This window comes from Taudactylus pleione, unplaced genomic scaffold (assembly GCF_031769625.1).
Source record: "Taudactylus pleione unplaced genomic scaffold, aTauple2 ptg000471l, whole genome shotgun sequence".
Classification (NCBI taxonomy): Eukaryota; Metazoa; Chordata; class Amphibia; order Anura; family Myobatrachidae; genus Taudactylus; species Taudactylus pleione.
Genome location: NW_028284873.1, coordinates 116,958 through 138,202, shown reverse-complemented (window position 1 = coordinate 138,202; position 21,245 = coordinate 116,958). Strand labels below are relative to the sequence as shown.

The following is a 21,245-nucleotide window of genomic DNA, read 5'->3' as shown; positions in this document are numbered from 1 at the left end:
GTTCCCTTGAAGCATCAGGGGGAAAGGTTTCTTGTAGGGACTCTGCCCAAAACTCAATGGCTTTTGTCACCCAGGAAGTAGCCCTAGCAGGACGAGTAATAGCTCCTGTAAGAGAGAATATGGATTTGTGACAAGCTTCTATAAGTTTCTCTGTAGTCTCCTTCAAGGAGGTTGCATGAGAATCCACTGCTGGGAACTTTCCATTTAGTGCAATCAGTAGCTGGAATAGGGTAAAAGGAACTGAAACGTTTTCGAATTTGAAACCTTTTACCAGGCATATTCTATGCTTCGCTCATGTGATCAGATAGCTGGCTAAAGGGAGCTCTGGTAAAACTACCTTTTGTCGTTTAAAAAGGTGGTTTTTCTTAGGAGCGGGTTCTTAATCTTCTATTTGTAAAATAGATTTTACAGCTCTCACAAAAGCAGGAATATTTAATTTAGAGGGTGACTCCTGAGACAAGAGTCAGAAGTACGAGTGTTTTGCATCCCCAGATGATATATCAGAATCAGATACCTGGGTGGAATGGGAAGATAACACAGCACGTTTATTAGTAGGCTTAGTAGGTAAAAGGCTTTTCCTTTTGCAGCATTTGCTGAAAAACCGTAAAAGGTATTAGCCAAACTCTGTACTGAGGTAGACAGTAAGTCTACCCATGGGGGAGGCAAAGGATTTGCAGGGAGTACCTTCTGTGGCCATCCCACAGGGGGGGCTACCACGGGGACTGCTAAGTGGCCTGCAATCTTTGCCAGCACACAAGAAAAAACAGCCCAGGGTGGGTGATTAGAAGATGACACGTGGGCTGAGGAGCCTGAGGCTATGTAACAATTAGTACAAAGACTATCCTGAATGAGGTCCTCTGGGGCTAAGGCCGCTGAGCAGGACTCACCGGAGTAGGAGCAGCAGCATCAGCCTGCTTGTTATTCTTTCCTCTGCCAGACATACCACAAGAATAAAATACACAGTAAGATACAGTGCAATGAACACCCCTGCAGTATGTGTAATATGGCACAGTGTAGTGTGTAACCGCGCTATATTGTATGCGATAGCCCTCACAAATATAGAGGAGTTGTGAGGTACAATAAACCCCCTATACTTTAGTATGTCAGGGTATATTAGAATAAAGGGAAAGGTATAAGCTGGACAGTATAGAAAGTAGAGATCAGCACTAGCACCAGTCAAACAAACACAGAAATATATCTCAGATAGATATAGATCTATCTATATCTATCTATCTATATATATATCTCTGCAATTGGCACTACAATCAACTACAAAGACCGCAGTAGCTGGTAGGATATAGCCGGATCCCCTGGCCTCTAAATATGCCCTGCGCCAGTATATTAAAGCCCCGGTCGTCTAGTGGAGTCGTGGGCGCACCAGTGTCCACATCAGCGTCTCCGGTCTGTCTCCTGAGACAGACTGCATAAAGACGCAGGCCCCCCGCAAACGGGACTCTGCCTTACCTGTCCCCTAGATTTCGTGCTGCAGTCTGATGTCTGGGTACCCTGCAAGCTAGTCCTCCTCAGGGCCCCTTTTGTGAGTACCTAGCCGGGGCTTGGTGTCACAGCGCAGGGGTGATAGAGCAGCGGCGCAGGCATCCAAGGGACAGTCTTTTGCTGCTGCTCCGTAGTCAAAACACTAGAAACAAATCATAAAAATAAGCATGGGCTGCTTGAAGCAGCCTCACTGTTAAAAATGGTGATCAAGCTTCTGCCGGACAACAACGAAACTGAGTTGTCCTCAGGCTGTGGGTGGGGCATAGGTGGAGGGTTTGCAGCATCCTGGGATTGAAAAGCTTTGCTGTTGGTGTCTGGTCCTCCAGGTCCCACCTATACCGCATTGTTTCCATGCGGAGCCTAATGGACCCAGAAGAAGACATGTACTTTAACATCTGCATTTCAATAGTCAAGCAGATACCTGTACATTACACTATTAAAAAGCCTAAAAAAAAAAATAAAAAAAAATATAGGCTATAATGGGAGTCTCACTTAAATTAACTAAACTGCTTGCTATAAGAATATAATGATCATTCATAAAGTGAGGACATGCAAGTGCTTTAAGTCAGAAAGCACTGTTAATAGCATTCTATGCAGCTATTTTAATAGTTAATGTGTATTAAAAGCTGCATTTAGCTACAGTAACTGACACTTACGACACTGGATGGGAGTCATAATAAGCATTGTTTGAATTCTCTTGCACAGGTTCAGGAGATGGCTGCCTCTCTTCTTGCTCCTCTTCCACTTCTTCCTCAGATTCTATGATTTGGGACATCAATGAATAAACTGAGGTATTTGAGACAGTAAGTCGCAGTATCAATTATTGATGTAATGAATAGATATTTCATGAACTAGCTAACCTTTTTTGGTGGCTTAAACACTTACCTTCATCCATCTCTGCTTCAGAATCACCAAAGACTTCATCCTCATAGCGAAATATGTCATTGTGAACATAAAATTTATTTGGAACAGATCCCTACAAAAAGGGGAAAAAAGAAGAAAAAAAGGAGAGTTATAGTGAAACATACCTTAAGACTTTATTTGAAGTTCATAGGGTCCACAGGGAGACATTGGGGTGTAGGTGGGACCTGGAGAATGGACACCAATAGCAAAGCTTTTCAATCCCAGGATGCTCAGGTCCTTCCCCCTATGCCCCGCCCACAGCCTGAGGGCAACTTAGTTTTTTTTAACAAGCCCAAGGCAGGAGTAGGATAGGAGAGAAGGAAGTCTGGCACACAGATGAATCACACTCACACAGAGAAGGAAACAAGGGACCAGGAGAAAAAACCCATAGAAGCTAGGAGCGTCAGGGCAGGTGCCCTATGGACTTTGAAGAAAGTTAACCAAGGTAAGTTTTACCATAACTCTCCTTTTCTTCTTCAGGGTCCATAGGGCTCCACAGGGAGACACTGGGGATGTCCAAAGGCAGTTCAAGGGCGGGAACGCTCCTGAGCCGATAGGATGCTTCCTTCGGGCGACGGGTTTTCCTGAGAGGCAAATGTATCAAAGGCATAAAACCTAAGAAAGGTGTGGACAGAAGACCAGGTGGCTGCCTTACATAGCTCTTCAGCTGAGTAGCCATGCCAGGCTGCCCCACGAAGCACCCACAGAGCGAGTAGAATGAGCAGAGACTGTAGTCGGCACAGGAAGGCCCATCTGCGTGTAAGCCTGTGAGATAGTCATACAAATCCATCTGGCCAGAGTCTGTTTGTTATCTGATCATTTCTTCTTGTGGAATCCATATAGGACAAAGAGGTAGTCCGATTTCCGGATGGAAGCAGTACGGTTCACGTAGATCTTTAGAGCACGGACCTAGTCTGTCAAGAGGTCTAGTGAATTAAAGGCCGGAACCACAATTTCCTCATTCAGGTGAAAGTGAGAAACCACCTTGGGAAGGAAGCCTGGGCATGTTCGAAGAACAGCCCTGTCCTGATGAAATATCAAAAGGGGAAGCGACATAAAAAAGCCCCTAAATCCGATACCCTACGGGCAGATGCTATAGCCAAAAGTCTTCGCAGTGAGCCATTTGACATCCTCCTGATTCCAGGGGTTCAAAATGGAGGTTCCTGAAGTGCTTGGAGTACCACTGACAAATCCCACGGAGCCACAGGAGGGACAAAGGGAGGTTGTATTCGTAGAACACCCTGCATGAAGGTGTGAATATCCGGTATAGGAGCAATTCTGTGCTCAAACTAGATAGACAAAGCAGAGACCTTCACTTTTAGAGATGCTAGACGGAGGCCTAGATCCAATTCAGCTTGAAGAAAGGCAAGAATTCTAGAAACCATAAAGACCTGAGGGTCATCGTTTCTTGGAGCACACCATTGGAAATATGTATACCATATTCTGTGGTAAATCCTGGCTGAGGCTGGTTTATGTGCTTTTAGCATGGTCTGGACCACAGACCTGGGAATAACACTTAGCCGTTAGGAGAGATGTCTGAAGAGCCAAGCCGTTAAAGACAGACGGACTAGGTCCGGATGTAGACATGGACCCTGGAGACAAGCCTAATCGTAGAAGCTGAAGAGGAACGTCTATGGAGAGCCTTTGCAGATCGGAGAACCAGTGTCGTCTAGGCCAGGCCGGAGCTGTTAGCATGACTGTGCCTCTGCGCTGTAATGCTGAAATCTTGTCAGCCGTTAGGAAGATTCTCTGAACTCGAGTGTCCAGGAGGACTCCCAAATGTACCATCCTTTGAGAGGGTGTCAGCCAACCGTGCATTTGTAGAAAGGCAATGGTTACCTGCAGATGGCTGTGAAGAGTCTCTGGGGAGCTTGTCAACAGCAAGAGATCGTCTAAGTATGGGAGCAGTCTGATCCCTTGACGACGAAGAGAGGCCGCCATAACTGTGATGACCTTGGTAAAGACCCAAGGGGCCGTTGAGAAGCCAAACGGCAGATCATGTGTAGCAAGCCAGAGATATTGTTGATGAAAAGGCACCCTAGGTACATTTAGTTAAGTGTCCTGAATGTCTAGGGATACCATAAAATCTCCAGGCTCTATAGCTAGGATAATAGAATGAAGGGGTTTCCATACGAAAACCTGGGCACCCCGATAAACATGTTCAGAGAATTGAGGTGGAGGATAGGCTGATGAGACCCACTGGGCTTCTGAACTAAGCAAAGGGTAGAATAATAGCCCTTGTCCTGTTGTAAGGAGGGGACAAATTATTACTCCTGTTTTCAGTAAAGACTGTATGGCTTTTTGAAGCTGCAGTGCCTTGGTTGAATCTGATGAGGTCCTGTGCAAAAACTGTTGAGGGGGGGGGGGGGGTCACTTTAGGAAGGAGAGGGCATATCCATGGGAGACCACTTCTCTCACCCAGTCAGGCTCCAGGCTTGTCCTCAGACTAGGCAGGTGGACAACTAGTAGCCCAGGCTTGTTTGGCCCTAGGCTTGGAGGCCTTGGCTGGTGTCTGTTGCCGTGGAAAGGACTGACCCTTGGCTTTGCCTTGATGGCGAAAGGCCCGAGAGAATTACGTCTGCAGCTTTGTATTATATGCAGAGTGCAACAACGCCATCTTGTTAGTCGCCAAAGTAGTCACAAGATTATCCAATTCTGGACCAAATAGGTTGTCTCCTGCATAAGAGTCTCCAGAGCCCATTTTGATTCCAAATCTGCTTTCCAGGAACGCAGCCAAAGAATACAGCCAAAGTGGCAGATATCCTGGAGGCAATGATAGCCGTATCTATAGCTGCTTCACCGAAGTAGGAGGCTGCATCTCTAATGTGAGATATATAGGACAGCTGTTCCCTCGCAGCATCAGGGGGAAATGTCTCTTCTAGGGCATCTGCCCACTCTCAATGGCTTTTTCCACCTAGGCCGTAGCCCTAGCAGGATGAGTAATAGCTCCTGTAAGAGAGTATATAGATTGAGGACAAGCTTCTATACTTCTATATGTGGTCTCCTTTAAAGAAATGAAATGGATAAACCAGTTGGCGCTAATTATCAGAGTGTGGAGCTGGACTTGATACAATGGGATAGGTACAGCTGCTGTTCCAAAGAAACTCTGTAGTTCCTCCAAAGAAAATTGTAACTATAAAAAGTAAATAAGGAACTGCGCTAAACTAGGGATGTGCAGGCTCGGTTCTACTCGGTTCCGTTCGGTTTTTTTTACAGAATCTTATTGGCTATCCAAAACTCGTGACAGCTGAAACCCAATAATATTCGGGAAAAAAAAACCGAAGGGAACCGAGTAGAACCGAGCCTGCACATCCCTACGCTAAACCAATCACCCAGCATGATAAAAACAGACAATATACAGAATCATATCAAGTATCAAATATGAAAAAAAAAAAAAAAATGGCAGACTTTCCTTAAGGGAAAGGCAATGCTAGTAAGGTAAAAAGTTTCAATGACAAAAAAATATGAGATATGGTAAGAACTTACCCTTGTTATCTCTATTTCTACGAAGTCCATAGGGTTCCACAGGATACCTTGGGGTATAGGTGATGACGTCAGGCATGGGGCACCATAGAGTTAAGCTTTCAGCCTCCCAGGATGCACTAGGGTCCCCCTCCTATACCCCGCCCCCGAGAAAAGGCATCTCAGTTTCGTACCAAGCCGGAGGAGGAGAAGGAAGAGAGAAAAAAGATCTGGACACACACAAGAATCACATTCTCACCAGAGGGAGACGGAAAAACCGGTGACCAGAGCAAAGCCCATCTGCAGCACAGGTGCGACAGGGCGGGAGTCCTGTGGAACCCTATGGACTTCGTAGAAATAGAGATAACAAGGGTAAGTTCTTACCATCTCATATTTTCTACTTCAGGGTCCATAGGGTATCCACAGGATACCTTGGGGATGTCCCAAAGCAGTATCCTTTAAGGGTGGGGACGCTCCTGTGCTGAAAGGAGAATCCGCCGCCCAAAGGTGAGAGGCAAAGGTGTCAAACGCGTAATACCTCGTAATATCCGATTTCCTAAACGAAGAAGTGCGGTCAACATAAGTCCTTAAGGCCCAAACAACATCCAAAGTGGCCTCACCCACTGAAAGGCCAGGTGAGTTAAAAGCCGGTACAACTATTTCCTCGTTAACATGAAACTGGGAAACAACTTTGGGAAGAAATTCAGGACGAGTGCTTAGCACTGCCCTGTTCCCATGAAAAATCAAGAAAGGGGGTCTACAAGAGAGAGCCCCTAAATCAGAAACACGTCTGGCCGAAGCTATGGCCAGAAGGAAAACAGTCTTAGCTGTTAGCCATTTAAGATCCACTGAGCCCAGTGGTTCAAACGGCTGTCCCTGGAGAGCCCTCAGGACCACAGCCAAGTCCCAAGGCGCCACAGGTGGAACAAATGGCGGCTGAATTCGCAGAACACCTTGCATAAAGGTGCGCACATCAGGGATCGTAACAATCCTACGATGAAACCAGACAGACAGGGCAGAAACCTGCACCTTCAAAGAAGCAAGGCGAAGCCCATGGTCTAGTCCCGCTTGTAAGAAGGTTAGCACTCTAGACAGACGAAACTCCCGCGGTGCATAACCTCTCGGTGGACACCACTGGAAGAACGTATGCCACACGCGATTGTATATTCTCGCGGAAGACTGTTTCCGAGCTCTTAGCATGGTTTGCACTACAGAGCTGGAAAACCCCCTGGACCTCAACATGGCCGTCTCAACAGCCACGCCGTCAAAGACAGCCGAGTCAGGTCCGGGTGAAGACAAGGACCCTGTGACAGAAGGTCCTGTCGTAGCGGTAACCGCAGAGGACTGTCCACGGACAGACCCTGCAGGTCTGAGAACCAGTGCCGTCTGGGCCATGCGGGAGCTATCAACAGGAGCGTCCCTCCTTCCTGTTTGAATTTCCGGATCACTCGCGGAAGAAGGGAAACTGGAGGAAACAGATAAGCGAACCGGAACGTCCACCGGACGGACAGAGCATCCACCAGAGACGCCTTTTCGTCTCTTGTGCGAGACCCGTACACCGGCAACTTGTTGTTGTGCCGGGACGCCATGAGGTCGATCTCTGGAAGACCCCACCTGTCCACCAGTAGTTGAAAACGTCCGGGTGCAGAGACCATTCCCCCGGATGAACGTCCTGGCGACTGAGAAAGTCCGCCTCCCAGTTTAGCACTCCCGGGATGAAGACTGCTGATATGGCCGGAAAATTGAGCTCCGCCCATACCAGGATTCGGGACACCTCTACGAGAGCTGCCCGACTTCGGGTTCCTCCTTGCCGATTTATGTAGGCCATGGTGGTAGCGTTGTCCGACTGGACCTGCACTGGGTGACCTTGGAGAACCCAGTGTGCCTGCTGGAGAGCATTGGAGTTCCAAGTTGTTTATTGGAAGCTCTGTTTCTGCCGGAGTCCACCTGCCCGGGAACAAGTGTGGACCCGAGACTGCTCCCCAGCCCCGAAGACTGGCGTCCGTTGTTAACAGGACCCAATTCGCCACCCAGAACGGACGACCCTTGTTGAGATGGGTCGTCTGCAACCACCAGGCAAGAGACAGGCGAACCTCCGGAGTGAGCACCATCATCTGGGACTTTAGACTCTGAGGCAGTCCATTCCATTTGGACAGGATCAGGTGCTGCAGAGGTCTGGAGTGAAACTGGGCATATTCCACCATGTCGAAAACCGACACAATGGAACCCAGTAACCTCATCGCCGAGTGTAGAGACACCCAGCGGCTCTGCAGACAACTGCGCACCCGCAACTGCAAGGCAGAGATCTTTTCCCCCGTCACAAAGATCCTTTGCTGTCCGGAGTCCAATAAGGCTCCGAGGTGCAGAATCCGCTGAGACGGGATCAGGGTGGACTTCTGCCAGTTTATTAACCAGCTGTGCCGTTGCAGTACCGCAATGGTCAGGTCCAAATGGCCTAGAAGGAGCTCCGGAGATCCTGCCACTAAGAGAAGGTCGTCCAAGTACGGCAACATGCGGACTCCCTGCAGCCGCAGGGAAGCCGCCATGACCACCATCTCCTTGGTGAAAACACATGGTGCTGTCGTCAAGTCAAAAGGTAACACCCGGAACTGAAAGTGGTCGCTGCGGATTGCAAACCTGAGGAACTGCTGATGGCGCGAAAGAATAGGGACATGCAGGTAAGCGTCCTGTATGTCCAATGACACCATGTAGTCCCCAGGTTCCAGCGCCAGAATGATGGACCGCAGGGTCTCCATCCGAAACTTCGGCACCCGCAAAGACTTGTTGAGAGCTTTGATGTTGAGTATCGGACGAAACGACCCATTGGGTTTCTGCACCAAAAAGAGATTGGAATAGAAACCCTGGCCCTTCTGGGAGAATGGAACAGGCACTATAACTCAAACTGGAGCATAGTGTGCAAGACCTTCCGCAGCTCCGCGGCTTTGTTCTGGTCTGATGCCTGACCCAAGGTGAAGAATCGAGACGGGGGTCTGTGCCGGAAGGAGAGGGCATACCCGTGTGAGACCATCTCGCGAACCCTGGTGTCTGTCGTGGTGACCAACCAACACCAGGCGAACTGCAGCAGACGGCCTCCCACCTTGGGATCCCCCAAAGGGAGGCCCGGACCGTCAGGCCGCAGGCTTGTCATCTGGTACTCCAGGCCTGCTTCCGGGGCTTGGCCGATATTTTGGGGCCAGCCTGTCGGGGAAAGGACTGTGCTTTAGGCCTACCCTGGGCCCTATAAGGCCGAAAGGACGACATACCTGAACCGGAAGGAACTACAGCAGACGGGAGACATGCCGATTTGGCTGCCGCCAGCGTGGCTACAATTTCGTCCAGGTCCGGACCAAAGAGAACTTCTCCGTTAAAAGGCAACGCTTCCAAACCCTTTTTGGAATCAGCGTCCGCCTTCCAAGATCGCAACCACAATGTGCAACGAGCAGCTACAGCTGCTGAAGAAATTCGAGACGCCAGGGTACTAATATCAAAGGCCGCTTCGTTGATATAAGTGGCCGAATCCCGGAGATTGCCGATCAACTCCGTCTGTTCAGCCGAACAGTCGGATTCAAAGGACGCCTCCAACTTATCCGCGCAGCGCTCCATAACTCTATAACTCAAATTGCCATAGCTGGCAGCGCTGCCCCCCCCCCCCCCGCAAGGGAATAAACAGACTTTAGGCAGATCTCCACCTTGCGGTCCATAGCATCCTTAAGGGAGGACATGGATGGCATGGGTAAAGTGGCACTCCGGACGAGGCGTGTCACATGAGAATCCACCTGTGGAGGGGATTCCCACTTAGAAAAATAAATTATCCGCGAACGGATATGCCACCGCCAAACGCCTCTGCGGCTGGTATCGTTTGCCAGGCTGTTTTCACGCCTCCTCTAAATGGTCCACCAACTGACCCGAAAGAGGAAAGACTGTGGCATCACCCTTAACATCCTTAAAAAAAGCATATTTGGATTTAGACGCCGGAGGAACTTCGTCCTCAATCACCAAAGCTGTGCGGACTGCCCGAATAAGTCCAGGAATATATACCTTGGACCTAGCATCCGCCTCCTTAGTACGGAGAGGTTCCTGGTCGGAAAGATCCAGAATCTCCCCATCATCAGACGTCACTTCGTCATCCTCATAAGGAGCAGACAGAGATGCCACCGGCCTCTTATGTGGCCGCAACACAGACTCCCCTTGTAACACATCCGACAAGTGCTGTACAGAACTAGTCAGGGAATTAACCCACGCCGGCTCCTGAGAGACCGGGAGAGGGGAAATAGGGAGACTGCGGGGTACCATCAATTGCCTCGGGAAACCCTGCATGGGTGACGACACCACTGATTGCTGGGACAATCCCATCTGGGAGAACGCGGGCTGCGGAGCTAACTGGCCCACCAAGATTGTAAGCGCCTGAGCAATACAAGCCCAGTGCGGCTCCTGTACCGGTGCTGTGACCGTAATTGGCCGCGCAAATAAAAAACACTGCCGGCATAGACCCTCCATGCTACCCTCCCCCTCCGCTATAGGTACTTTACACGTAGTACACTGAAGCCGGAGAGGAAAGTCACTTTCAGACATGATGGTGGAAAGTATGTGACCCCTCTCACCAAAACTTTTAGTATAGCGAGAGTCCACCCTGCAGCACCGCACGGGCTTTAGCAGAAAGAGCAGGGACAGTAATAAGGCTGACAGTTAGAAAGTAAAAGTACAGGCAGCAGCGCTAGCACAGTCACATACAATGCAAAGAAAATCAATTCCTGCACTAACAGTGCATATAAATCAACTACACAGAGTCTGGTAAGACACAGCGCTACATACACAGACCTGACCACAGCGGAGGAGAGGTATGCGGGGGGACCCAGACCACGATGCCTCCGTCCAGACTTCCAGCAGCGTTCACCATGCGTTCTAGAAGATGGCCACCGAGGAGCATAGAGGATGCTGGCCTGGGGGAGGAGCGCTGCCACAGGGCCAGTGGCGTGTGCAGAGAGGGCTGTGTGCAGCGGGGGAGGCGCTGGCTGTGAGACAGGGAAAGCGCGCTCCCCTGGCATGCATTTAACCCCTGGTACGCCGAAGCGCTACCGCTCTGCCGCGGTCCTGCTGTCCCAGGGAGTAGTGGAAGCGCAGGTTAGTACCTGGCTCCACGCTGCAGCCAGTCCCCAGGAAGCCCCCTGCCTGGGAACTCTGGAGCATGTATCAGCGGGGACCCACCGCGGGACCCCGCTGCTTACCTGCTGTCCCCCTTAAATCCGGCCATGGTCCTAAACATCTGGGGTCACGCTAGCTGTGACCCCAGATGCCTACCAGCATCCAATGATCAGTACCGGCGGGGGTGTAGGGAAGACAGCATGGACGTCAGGACTGACTGTCCATGCTGTACTTCCAGATGTGCAGCCACAACTGCATTGAGAAAACTTCAGGGGCTCTTCATGGCCCCCCTCTAACAGGTGCATCCGACTCCGGCCGGGCACCAAACTAAACTGAGATGCCTTGGCTCGGGGGCGGGGTATAGGAGGGGGACCCTAGTGCATCCTGGGAGACTGAAGACTTAACTCTATGGTGCCCGATGCCTGACGTCATCACCTATACCCCAAGGTATCCTGTGGATACCCTATGGACCCTGAAGTAGAAATGGATTATCCAAAAAATCCTCTAATGTGGAGAATATTGTGACAGAGTTCCAATGTGTTGTCAGAAGATGATACAATAATGTAAATGTATTTCTGAAAAAGTGCAACAGTGTCTGTTCGTTACCAGTGATGATATTCACATAGATTGCATAGTTGATTGGCAGAGTAACTAACAAACGCTGCTTGCCAATTGCAGCATGTGTGGTATGGAACTTAGCGAGCCGTTGCAGTGTTAATGCTCACCCCAAGTCCGTGTTGGATGATGATATCAGCGCACATCCAGTCTGATGAGCAGGGGTGCCGAGAGTGTGCAGATTTGTAGTGGTGAGACTGCTTCTGCCACAGCAGTCTCCTATGCCTGTTGGGGGTTGGGGGGGGGGGGGGGGGGGGTCGATCACCTGGCATTGAGCAGGGCTGTGGGGGCTCAGAGCGCCCCCCCCCTCCCCAGCGCCGCTGCAAAACAGGTTTTTTTTCCTCGGGAAGGGGACATGCCCACGTCTTCCGCGATTATGCCAAGCCTCGTTACCCGGGCATGCCGCGGCTTTTGGCGGGCCTGCTGATGAGACAGAAGTCTCTAACCGGCGGGGACCGGTGTCCGTCAAACACATGTGCAGCCAGAGCTCCAGTCTCTCCTGTGGATACTGTAGGGGTGTAGGCGGGTGGCTGTAAGCTTGGCTTCTGTCCCCACTTGTAGTAGCCGCAATCGGCGGTGAGTTGATACCACACAAATTGGTATGAGTGGATGGTGCAGGCTTCCTTAATGGGTCCCTGTAGAGTGGCAACAAACAATAGAGGATTGTGCAGTCTTCCTTCTACCCAATGCGTTTCTTTACGCCCTAGTCATTTCGTCAACTTCAAGGAGGTTGCAGTATGAATGGGCAAGGTGGCATTCTTAACCAGACATGTTACATGAGAATCCACCGTTGGGGGAACTACCCATTTAGTACAATCAGTAGCTGGAAGAGGGTAAAAGGAACTGAACCATTTTGGAATTTGAAACCTTTTACCGGGCATATTCCAAGCTTCACTCATGTGATCCGATAACTTGTCAGAGTGAAGAAACTCTGGAAAAACAACCTTTTGTCGCTTAAAAAGTGCATGTTTTTTCTAAGGAGCGGGTTCATCCTCTTCTATTTGTAGAATAGTTTTAATAGCTCTCACAAGAACATGTACTGTATATTTAGTTTAGAGGATGGATCCTGAGACGGAATCGGAGAGAGATCTGCGTCTTCTGCCTCCCCAGATCTCTCAGAATCAGATAACTGTGTGGATTGGGAAATTATATCATAGTAAGTTTAGTAGGCTTAGTAGGTAAAGTCTTATCTTTTTGCAGCATTTGCTGAAACCCTATAGGAGGTATTAGCAAAACTCTGTACTGAGGTAGACAGCACGTCTATCCATGGGGGAGGCAAAGTAATTTGCAGAGGCTACCTGCTGTGGTCATCCCATAGGGGGAGCTACCACGGGGACTGCTACTTGGTCCACAAGTTTTGCCAGCATTTGTGAAAAAGAGCCCAGGTTGGGTCCTGAGGGAGAGACCGGGGCTGAAGGACCTGGGGCTGTGTAACAATACAGAGACTATCCTGAATGACGTCCTCTGTGGCTAAGCCCACAGAGCAGGACTTACAAGCTATCAGAGTAGGAGCAGCAGCATCAGGCTGCTTGTTATTCTTTCCTCTGCCAGACAATCACACCAATAATAGAATATACAGTATGATACAGTGCGATGAACACCTTGAAGAATGTGTAAAATGGCACACTTAAATAGCAGATGTAAGGTACAATGAACCCCAATACCTTAGTATGTCAGGGTATAGTACAAAAAAAAATGTGAGTTATGGTATACTTATCTTGATAACTTTCTTAGAGGTCCATAAGGTCCACAGGGATTCCATGGGGTTATGGGTGTAATGTGGTTGGAGAGATCCATGCACCAGTTAGAGCTTTCAGCTCCCAGGATGCACTGGGTCCTCCTCCATTTATACCCCATCCATAGCCACAGGCCTTCAGTTGCGGAACCAAGCCTTAAGGCAGAAGGAGGAAAGAGGAGAAGGAAGAACAATCGTACACCAGAAACTCTTACAAGATGAGTGAATCAGTGATCGAAAGAAAAAAAATAACCCAATGAAGCCAGGTGCATCAGGGTGGGTGCCCTGTGGGCCCTATGGACCTAGAAGAAAAAGTTACCAAAGTCAGTCTACCATAACTAATTTTCTTCAGGGTCCATAGGGTTCCACAGGGATACCATGGGAATGTCTTAAAGCAGTTCCCCTAGGGTGGGGGACGCTTCTGAGCAAAAAACAACAACTGGTCGCCCAAAGAAAGCATCCTGAGGGGCAAAAGTATCAAAGGCATAAAACCTAAGAAAGGTGTGGACAGAAGACCACATGGCTGCCTTGCACAATTGTTCAGCAGAGGCATCATGACTAAATGCCCACGATGGCCCTACAGACAGAGTAGAATGTGCTGTCACCGTGCTTGGGACATGGAGATCAGCTTGTGTGTTCACCTGAGAGATGGTCATACGTAACCATAAAGCCAGTGTCTGCTTGTTAGCTGGCCATCCTCGTATGTGAAAATCATATATTACAAAAAGAGCATCTGAATTTTTAAGAGTTTTTACGCTCCACAAGATACGAAGAGCATGAACTACATACAGTGAGGCTTCACCTACAGAAAGGTCTGGAGCCTGAAAAGCTGGAACTACAATTTCTTCATTACATATGAAAAACGGGACACAGCTCTATCCTGGTGAATAAAAAATTATGAGCGATGAGAGCGTTGCCAAATCAGAGAGACTGCGTGCAGAAGAGATAGCGAGGAGAAAAAAAGTGTAGACTTGAAATGGTTGACAGCGAAGACAGAGTCCAGGGGTTCAAATGGGGGAGCTTGTAGCCCCTTAAGAACCAAAGACAGATCCCCTGGTGCAACCGGTGGGACAAAAAGAGGCTGAACTCGCAGAATTCCCTGAAAAAATAATTGTATCTGGCAAAGAAGCAATCTTTCTTTGGCATCAGACTGAGTGCAGAAACCTGTACTCTCAATGTAGCCAGGGGGAGAACCAATGCCTTATCCAGCCTGGTGAAAAGCATGCACTCGTGAGACCCTAAACACTGTAGGGTCATATTTCCCAAGGGAACACCATTGAAAATAGGAGTGCCAAACTAATAGATGTGGGCAGAGGAAGGCTTTCGTGCTCTAAGCAAGGTCTGAATTATAGAGCAAGTAAAACCTTTGGCTCTTAAGATGGAAGACTCAAGAGCCACGCCATTAAAGATAGACGAGGAAGGTCCGGATGCAGTCAGGGACCCTGTGCTAACAGGTCTGGCCATAGAGGAAGAGGCCATGGAGTGTCTAAGGAGAGACTCTGAAGGTCGGTGAACCAATGGTGTCTGGGCCAAGCAGATGCTATCCGTATTACTGTGCCGTCGTCTTGCTTGAATTTCCTGAGGACCCTTGGGAGGAGGGAGATTGGAGGAAATAGGTATGCCAGATTTAATTCCCATCTTGCTGCTAGAGCATCCACGAAGGTGGCTGAGTGGTCTCTGGTTCTGGACCCACACCTGGGTACCTTGTGATTGTGACATGAAGCCATCAGGTCTACTACTGGTAGCTCCATTTGTCCATTAGGAACTGAAAGACATCTGGGTGAAGAGCCCATTCTCCGGCGTGCAAGTCCTGGCGATTTAGGAAGTCTGCTTCCTAGTTTAGGTCCCAGTGGAGAAATATTTCCAAGATTGCTGGAAGATGATGTTCTGCCCAAGCCAGAATGTTTGCCAATTCCTTCATGGCTGCTCAACTTCTTGTGCCTCCCTGATGAATTAGGTTGGCCACTGTGGTCACGTTGTTGAACTGAATCTGGACAGGCCTGCCGTTAAGGAGGTCCTGTACCAAAATGAGCACTTTGTGCCAGGGAATCCAGTAGTACCCCGAGATGTACCATCTGCTTTGGAAGAAAGAACAATTGTAAAAAGTTTCCCTAAAGCTGGGCATCGACTATACAATTTTCAGTCAGATATCTGTCCAATCTGGCTGGTTGGAATGAAAACCTGGTAATGTATGGGAGCAAATGACAGTCGATCATATGATCACAAAAACTGGAGAAAGGACAAAAAAAATTGTTCAAATTGGTTAAATTTGTGTGTTTTAACCAATTTGCCTGGACAATTTTTGGCTATTTTCCAGTGTTTGTGAGCAAATGGTCGACTGTCATTTGCTCCCATACATTACCAGGTTTTCATTCCAACCAGCCAGTTTGGACAGATATCGGACAGAAAATTGTATAGTGGATGACCATCTTAACTCTGCTCCTGTAGACAGACAATGATCAGCTGGAGATGATGTTGTAAAACCTCCAAAAACTATACCAATATCAGGAGGTCGTCCCAAGTATGGCAGTATCCTGAATCCTTGTCGTCTTTGTAAACAACCTGTGGACAGACCAAAGGACAACGGTAATGTTGCTGAAGAACTGCAACACTCAGAAACCCTTGGTGGAATAGTGCAATCCTGTATGTCCAGGGAATCATAAAATCCACAGGCTCCATTGCCAGCATAATTGACCACAGGGTCCCCACACGGAACTTGGGCACATGGATGAACCGGTTGAGAGATTTCAGATTTAGAATAGAGCAATAAGACCCATTTGGCTATTGAATCAAAAACTTCTTTGAATAATAACCTCTTCCTTGTTGGCTAAAGGAACTGGGATTATCACCACTTAATTTAGAATCTGATGGGGGAGTTGTGCAAACAACCTTCTGGGGAGGAAGCCTTTAGGAAGGGGTCACATGTGAATCCCCAATAGGGAGGGGGTTTTCCAACCGAATGCCCTCTCCCTTAGTTAGAGGGTAAAAAGACAGTCTTTTCGGAATCTGGAAGAGTTTACCTGGAGTGTTCCATGCTTCGCCCCTAACATCAGTGAGCTGTTCAGATTGAGGGAATACAGCCTAAATTACCTTCTAGTGTCTAAACACAGAGTTTATTAGGCTTAGGAGCTGGTACTTCATCTTCTGTAATGAGGATTGAATTAACCGCACTTACTAGAAAGCAACATCCAATGATGAATGACGCTCCTCCTATCAGAGATTGACCCGGAGGGAGAAAACTGTGTATCCTCTGCCTCCTCAGATGATATATCAGAATCTGAAACCAGGGTGTGTAACATCTGCAGATCGGTATATACTAAAAATCTAATTCTGAACTGAGTGGGCATAACCCTCCATCCAGGAAGGATGCATGGGAAGAGGAAACATAACAGGCTGTAATCACTGTGGATAATCCAAAGTGGGAGGCAGTATGAGGGCTGATAAGCGGTCCACTAACTGCGTCATCACCTGAGACCAGGAGGATATTCAAGGTAACCCCTTACCAGGTACTGGCAAGGTGGACTGTTGTGGTGTATAACCAACAATACACAGGTCAATCCTGAATGAAATCCTGAGAGGCCTACTGCACAGGATTTACATGAAACCAGCACAGGGACAACAGTCTCATGTTTACCCATGTCCTGAGACATGGAAAATACTTGCAAGCAACCAAGTTAGCGTTCCCGCTAGGCTGTTTTAGCGGGGCGCGGCGCCCTGCCCTCCTTCTGGAGGGCAAAAAGCACCCTGCCCTCCAGGAGGAGGGCAAAAAGCGCCCTGCCCTCACAGCCTGCGGTTGCCGTTCTCACCCGCGGGACGCAGTGTCCAGCGGGTGGAGGAACATGCGGTGTCGCGGTGACATCCCGGTCACCGACGGAGAATAGACGCTGGGCGCATGCGCCCGGCATCTATTCTCCCTTTCTGCAGCGCTTGGGGGCTGCCCGGCATGTCCGTAAGCGCCGGGCACGCCCCCAAGTATGATGAAAAGGGGACGCGTCTCAGACACGCCCCCTTTTCATGACCACGCCCCCTTTTCGGGGGCGCGCGCATAAGGTTGCCCTCACTAGCTCCGGCGCCCTGCCTGCCGCCGGAGCTAGAGTTAACACTACAAGTGTAGGGCTAACAATGCAATGTGACCTCCTTCACAGATCAAAACAAATGTGAAGTATTCTCTAACCCCTATACACCAGGTAGTTGGGGGTTAGGAAAACACAATGAGAAAACAAAATTTTTCCTTTGATTTTTTTTTTTTTTTTTTAAACAGCATAAGTCTAAAAAAAAAAAAAATGCTTATAATATATTTGCAAATGGCACTAAAATCAAACTACTTAAACACATACATTTGGTAGAATCTACATGCATATAAATAGATTTTCAAATGGGCACTAAATTGCAATCACATTGATAGGATATAAACACAATGCATACAAATATATTTACAATTCAGCACTGAATCAACTATACAAGTAAAAAAGTTGGTAGGATTCCAGTGCTATATACCTTGGTCCCAGGAGAAAGGTATACTCAGAGAGCCTAAATCTCCCTTCAGAAAAACACTTCCATGATCAATTTCAGCTGAGCATCTCCAATTAATTAGGAGAGGGGGATGGGCAGCTCAGTCTTTACAAGAAAAAGTGAAGTATAATTTAACCCCCACACATCCTGGTTATATGGAGCTATTATATATATTGGACTGACGTAGCTTTACATGACATCAGCACATAAGCCTGTGTCCTGTTTACCTTTATCCTTTGACATTTTTTAAAGTAAAGGCAACAAAACAAATGCAATGTGACAGCCTTCACAAATTCAATTTAAATGTGAAGTTCCCAGAGGAAAAACCCCACCCCAGAGGGATGGAGAGAAAACACAGTGATAGTTATAACTGATAGTCAGAAATAAAGAACAATATCAATACAGCAGCTAGCAAACAGTCACATACAATGCATATGTAAATAATCGCAATATACTCTAAATCAACTACTCAAACCAAGGCATGGTAGGATATAGAGCACTGTATACCATAACCACGGGAGAGGTATACGTGGAGACTGACCCAAACAGTAGCGCATCGATATGTAGGCTGTGAGCGTCTTAAATATACTTGGAAGGAGCGACCCAGATGCGCAAAACCTTATTGAAGGCTGCGTATGGGTAGGGGGAGGAGCGCCTACATCCCCTAAGCTGCATCATCCAGCAGGCTACGCTGGCCTCATGGCAGCAGATAGCGATGCTGCCGATCCCCGGCGTCAGACAATAAGGCCCCGATGGTGTAGCGAGAACACAGACAATCCCAGGTCCTGACTGGAGTGGCTTCTGGTGCGTCTCTGACACCAGAAGCAAGGACTACCGCGTGCGATTTCTCATAAGCAAGGAATCGCCTTACCTGTCATCTTCGTGCGAGCAGTTGCAGTCCAGGTTTCAGCATCGCTGCTAGCAAGCTAAGCAGAGACCCGTCGAAAACACCAGCACAATTACGGGTGTTTTGGTAGATGGAGTCACATTATCTGCGTCTTAATACAGACGCTGAGTACTGCTGACTCAAACATAATAAAAAAAAAAACATAATAAAAATCTTAGGACTGCCAAAGCAGTTACACAGGTGCGTCTTGATCCTGAGAACACCAAACGAACAACTGAAGGCCTGTGGCTAGGGGTGGGGTATATATGGAGGACAACCCAGTGCATCATGGGAGCTGAAAGCTTCAACTGTTTGGTGCCTGGATCTCTCCAACCACATTACCCCCATGGTATCCCTGTAGAATCCCTATGGACCCTGAAGAAGAAAAGGGACAGGTATAAACTGACTATAGAAAATAGAGCTTAGCGCTAGCACAAGTCACATACAAACGCAGAAAAACACATTACATGTCTGCAGTGGGCACTATAATCAACTACACAGACCACAGTGGCTGGTAGGTTATAGCGCTGTATATATTGGCCCATGTGAGAGGTATACAGGGAGACTGGACCCAGCATTTACAGGAGACCTGCTTGCCTACAATGGATGCCACGCATCTGAGGGGGCGGAGGGTGAGGGAGTAGCAGCTCAGGGAACACCAAGACTGCAGTGGAATGGCGCCCTGAGCTGGGGGAGGGGCTGCAGGGAGAGCGGTTAACCACTGGGTCCTCTGGCCTTTATAATATGCCTCTATGCCGGTATCGTTATGCCCCAGTGGTCTAGTGGGCGAGCCAGTGTCCACATTAGCGCCTCCGGTCTGTCTCCTGAGACCGGAAGCAAGACTGCACTAAGACGCGGGTCACTGCTCGTTCGTTTGGTAAAAAATAGACAGTAAATGAAATCATAAAATTAAAGCTTGGGCTGCTTTGTTATAATGGTGGTCCAGCTCCTGCTGGACACCAACGAAACTGATTTGCACTCAGGCTGTGGGCGGGGCATAGGAGAAAGCTTTGCAGTTGGTGCCCAGTCCTCCAAGTCCCACCTACCCCCCCAATGTCTTCCTGTGGACCCTGAAGAAGAAAAACATTTTTTAACCAAGAATGTAAGGGAAGTTTTGATAGGTGTCAGATTTTTTTTTTTATATATACACAAAATTATGGGGGGGGGGGAGGATTCAATTAACCACAGGACACAGCTGTAGCTCCTGGGTTGAACACACAGCTATTCAATTATCAGCCTGTTTTCACAAGAGGTAAACCATAGTTTCTGGGATAAATGAACGAGCTATAGGTTTACCACTCGCGGGAAGTCCCGAAGGGCCTGCTTAACGTTGATTTTTGTTTATACCTCCTGAAGTGTGAACTGAAATCTACAGTAAGTGCAGACTACAGTCTTACCATGGGTTGTAATTGAATAGTCCTGGACACTTAACCTGGGATCTACAAGTAATTGAATTCGGCCCAAAAAGTTATCTTTAATAAAAATCTGTTTCCCAGTTTTCTCATTTGATGCCCGTACAGAACCAACTAACTTGTGTTTTGTTTCTGAGTCTATACAATTTAATTTTATCCAGCTTGGCAATTTAAAGTTATTTAGCACATGTACAAGTCTCCATCACAGAGTCAGAGTACCCTACCAATGTTAGAACATTTTATTATGAAAACCTACCTCACCAGACATGGACAACATTTTTTATTTTTTTTAATTTGCGCTAAGGGAGAAAAAACAAAAGGATTGGTTGTCCTATTGACTACAGCAAAGAGTCACCAAGGACACACCCCCTATATACTGGTACTTCTACGGGCTCTTCACCACATAAGCCTTTTATGCCAACGGTTGCTATCTTGAATTCAATGTTCCCCAATTAGTAATGTACTGCAAATAATTCCAGTAACAAAAATGACCAGAGAATCTATGAATCTTGGTGTGCAGCTCACCACATTAGCCCTCCACATTAAGACAATTATAACAGAGACAGAGGTGAAAATTGGACAGCACCCTTGCATGGGTCTGCAGCAGAAATTAGCCCCAAGTACATAATCTGGGTAGCTAAAGATGACACTCAGCTGACATGGAAGACAGATTAAGGTTGTATACACACGTAAAGATTTTCTGTCCAACCATCCAACTAGTTGATTGGCTGGAATGAAAATCTGGTAACATATGGGAATAACTGATGATCAGCAACTTGCTCCTAAATGCCAGAAAACAGATGAAAATGGTCGTTCAGACAAGTTTTTTAAATGTTTGATCTAAACAATTTGTTCAAACAGTTTTTGTCCATTTTCTGGCGTTTGGGAGCTATTTGTTTTCATACCCTACCAGATTTTCATTCCAACTAGTTGGATGGTTGGACAGAAAATCTTTAGGTGTGTACCCAGCCTAACTCCTGCGCTGAGAGTTGTCAGACTGGGAAGAGTTGAATGGGGCCTGAACGCAGCCCCACCCACCTCAGGAAAAGCAGAACTGCTACATCAAAAAAATATATTTAGT

The 21,245-nt window shown here is 47.9% G+C and overlaps 1 protein-coding gene across 1 annotated transcript in view; it reads right to left on the bottom strand.

Moving 5' to 3' along the window:
• G3BP2 (G3BP stress granule assembly factor 2) overlaps positions 1 to 21,245 on the bottom strand; it is a 109,045-nt gene that overhangs the window by 43,310 nt on the left and 44,490 nt on the right. Inside the window, exons 5-6 of the mRNA XM_088448896.1 lie at positions 2,383 to 2,473; positions 2,154 to 2,256 (exon numbers count right to left, since the gene is read on the bottom strand). Of these exons, the coding sequence (XP_088305022.1) occupies positions 2,154 to 2,256; positions 2,383 to 2,473 (194 nt within the window). The remainder of the gene's footprint in view (positions 1 to 2,153; positions 2,257 to 2,382; positions 2,474 to 21,245) is intronic.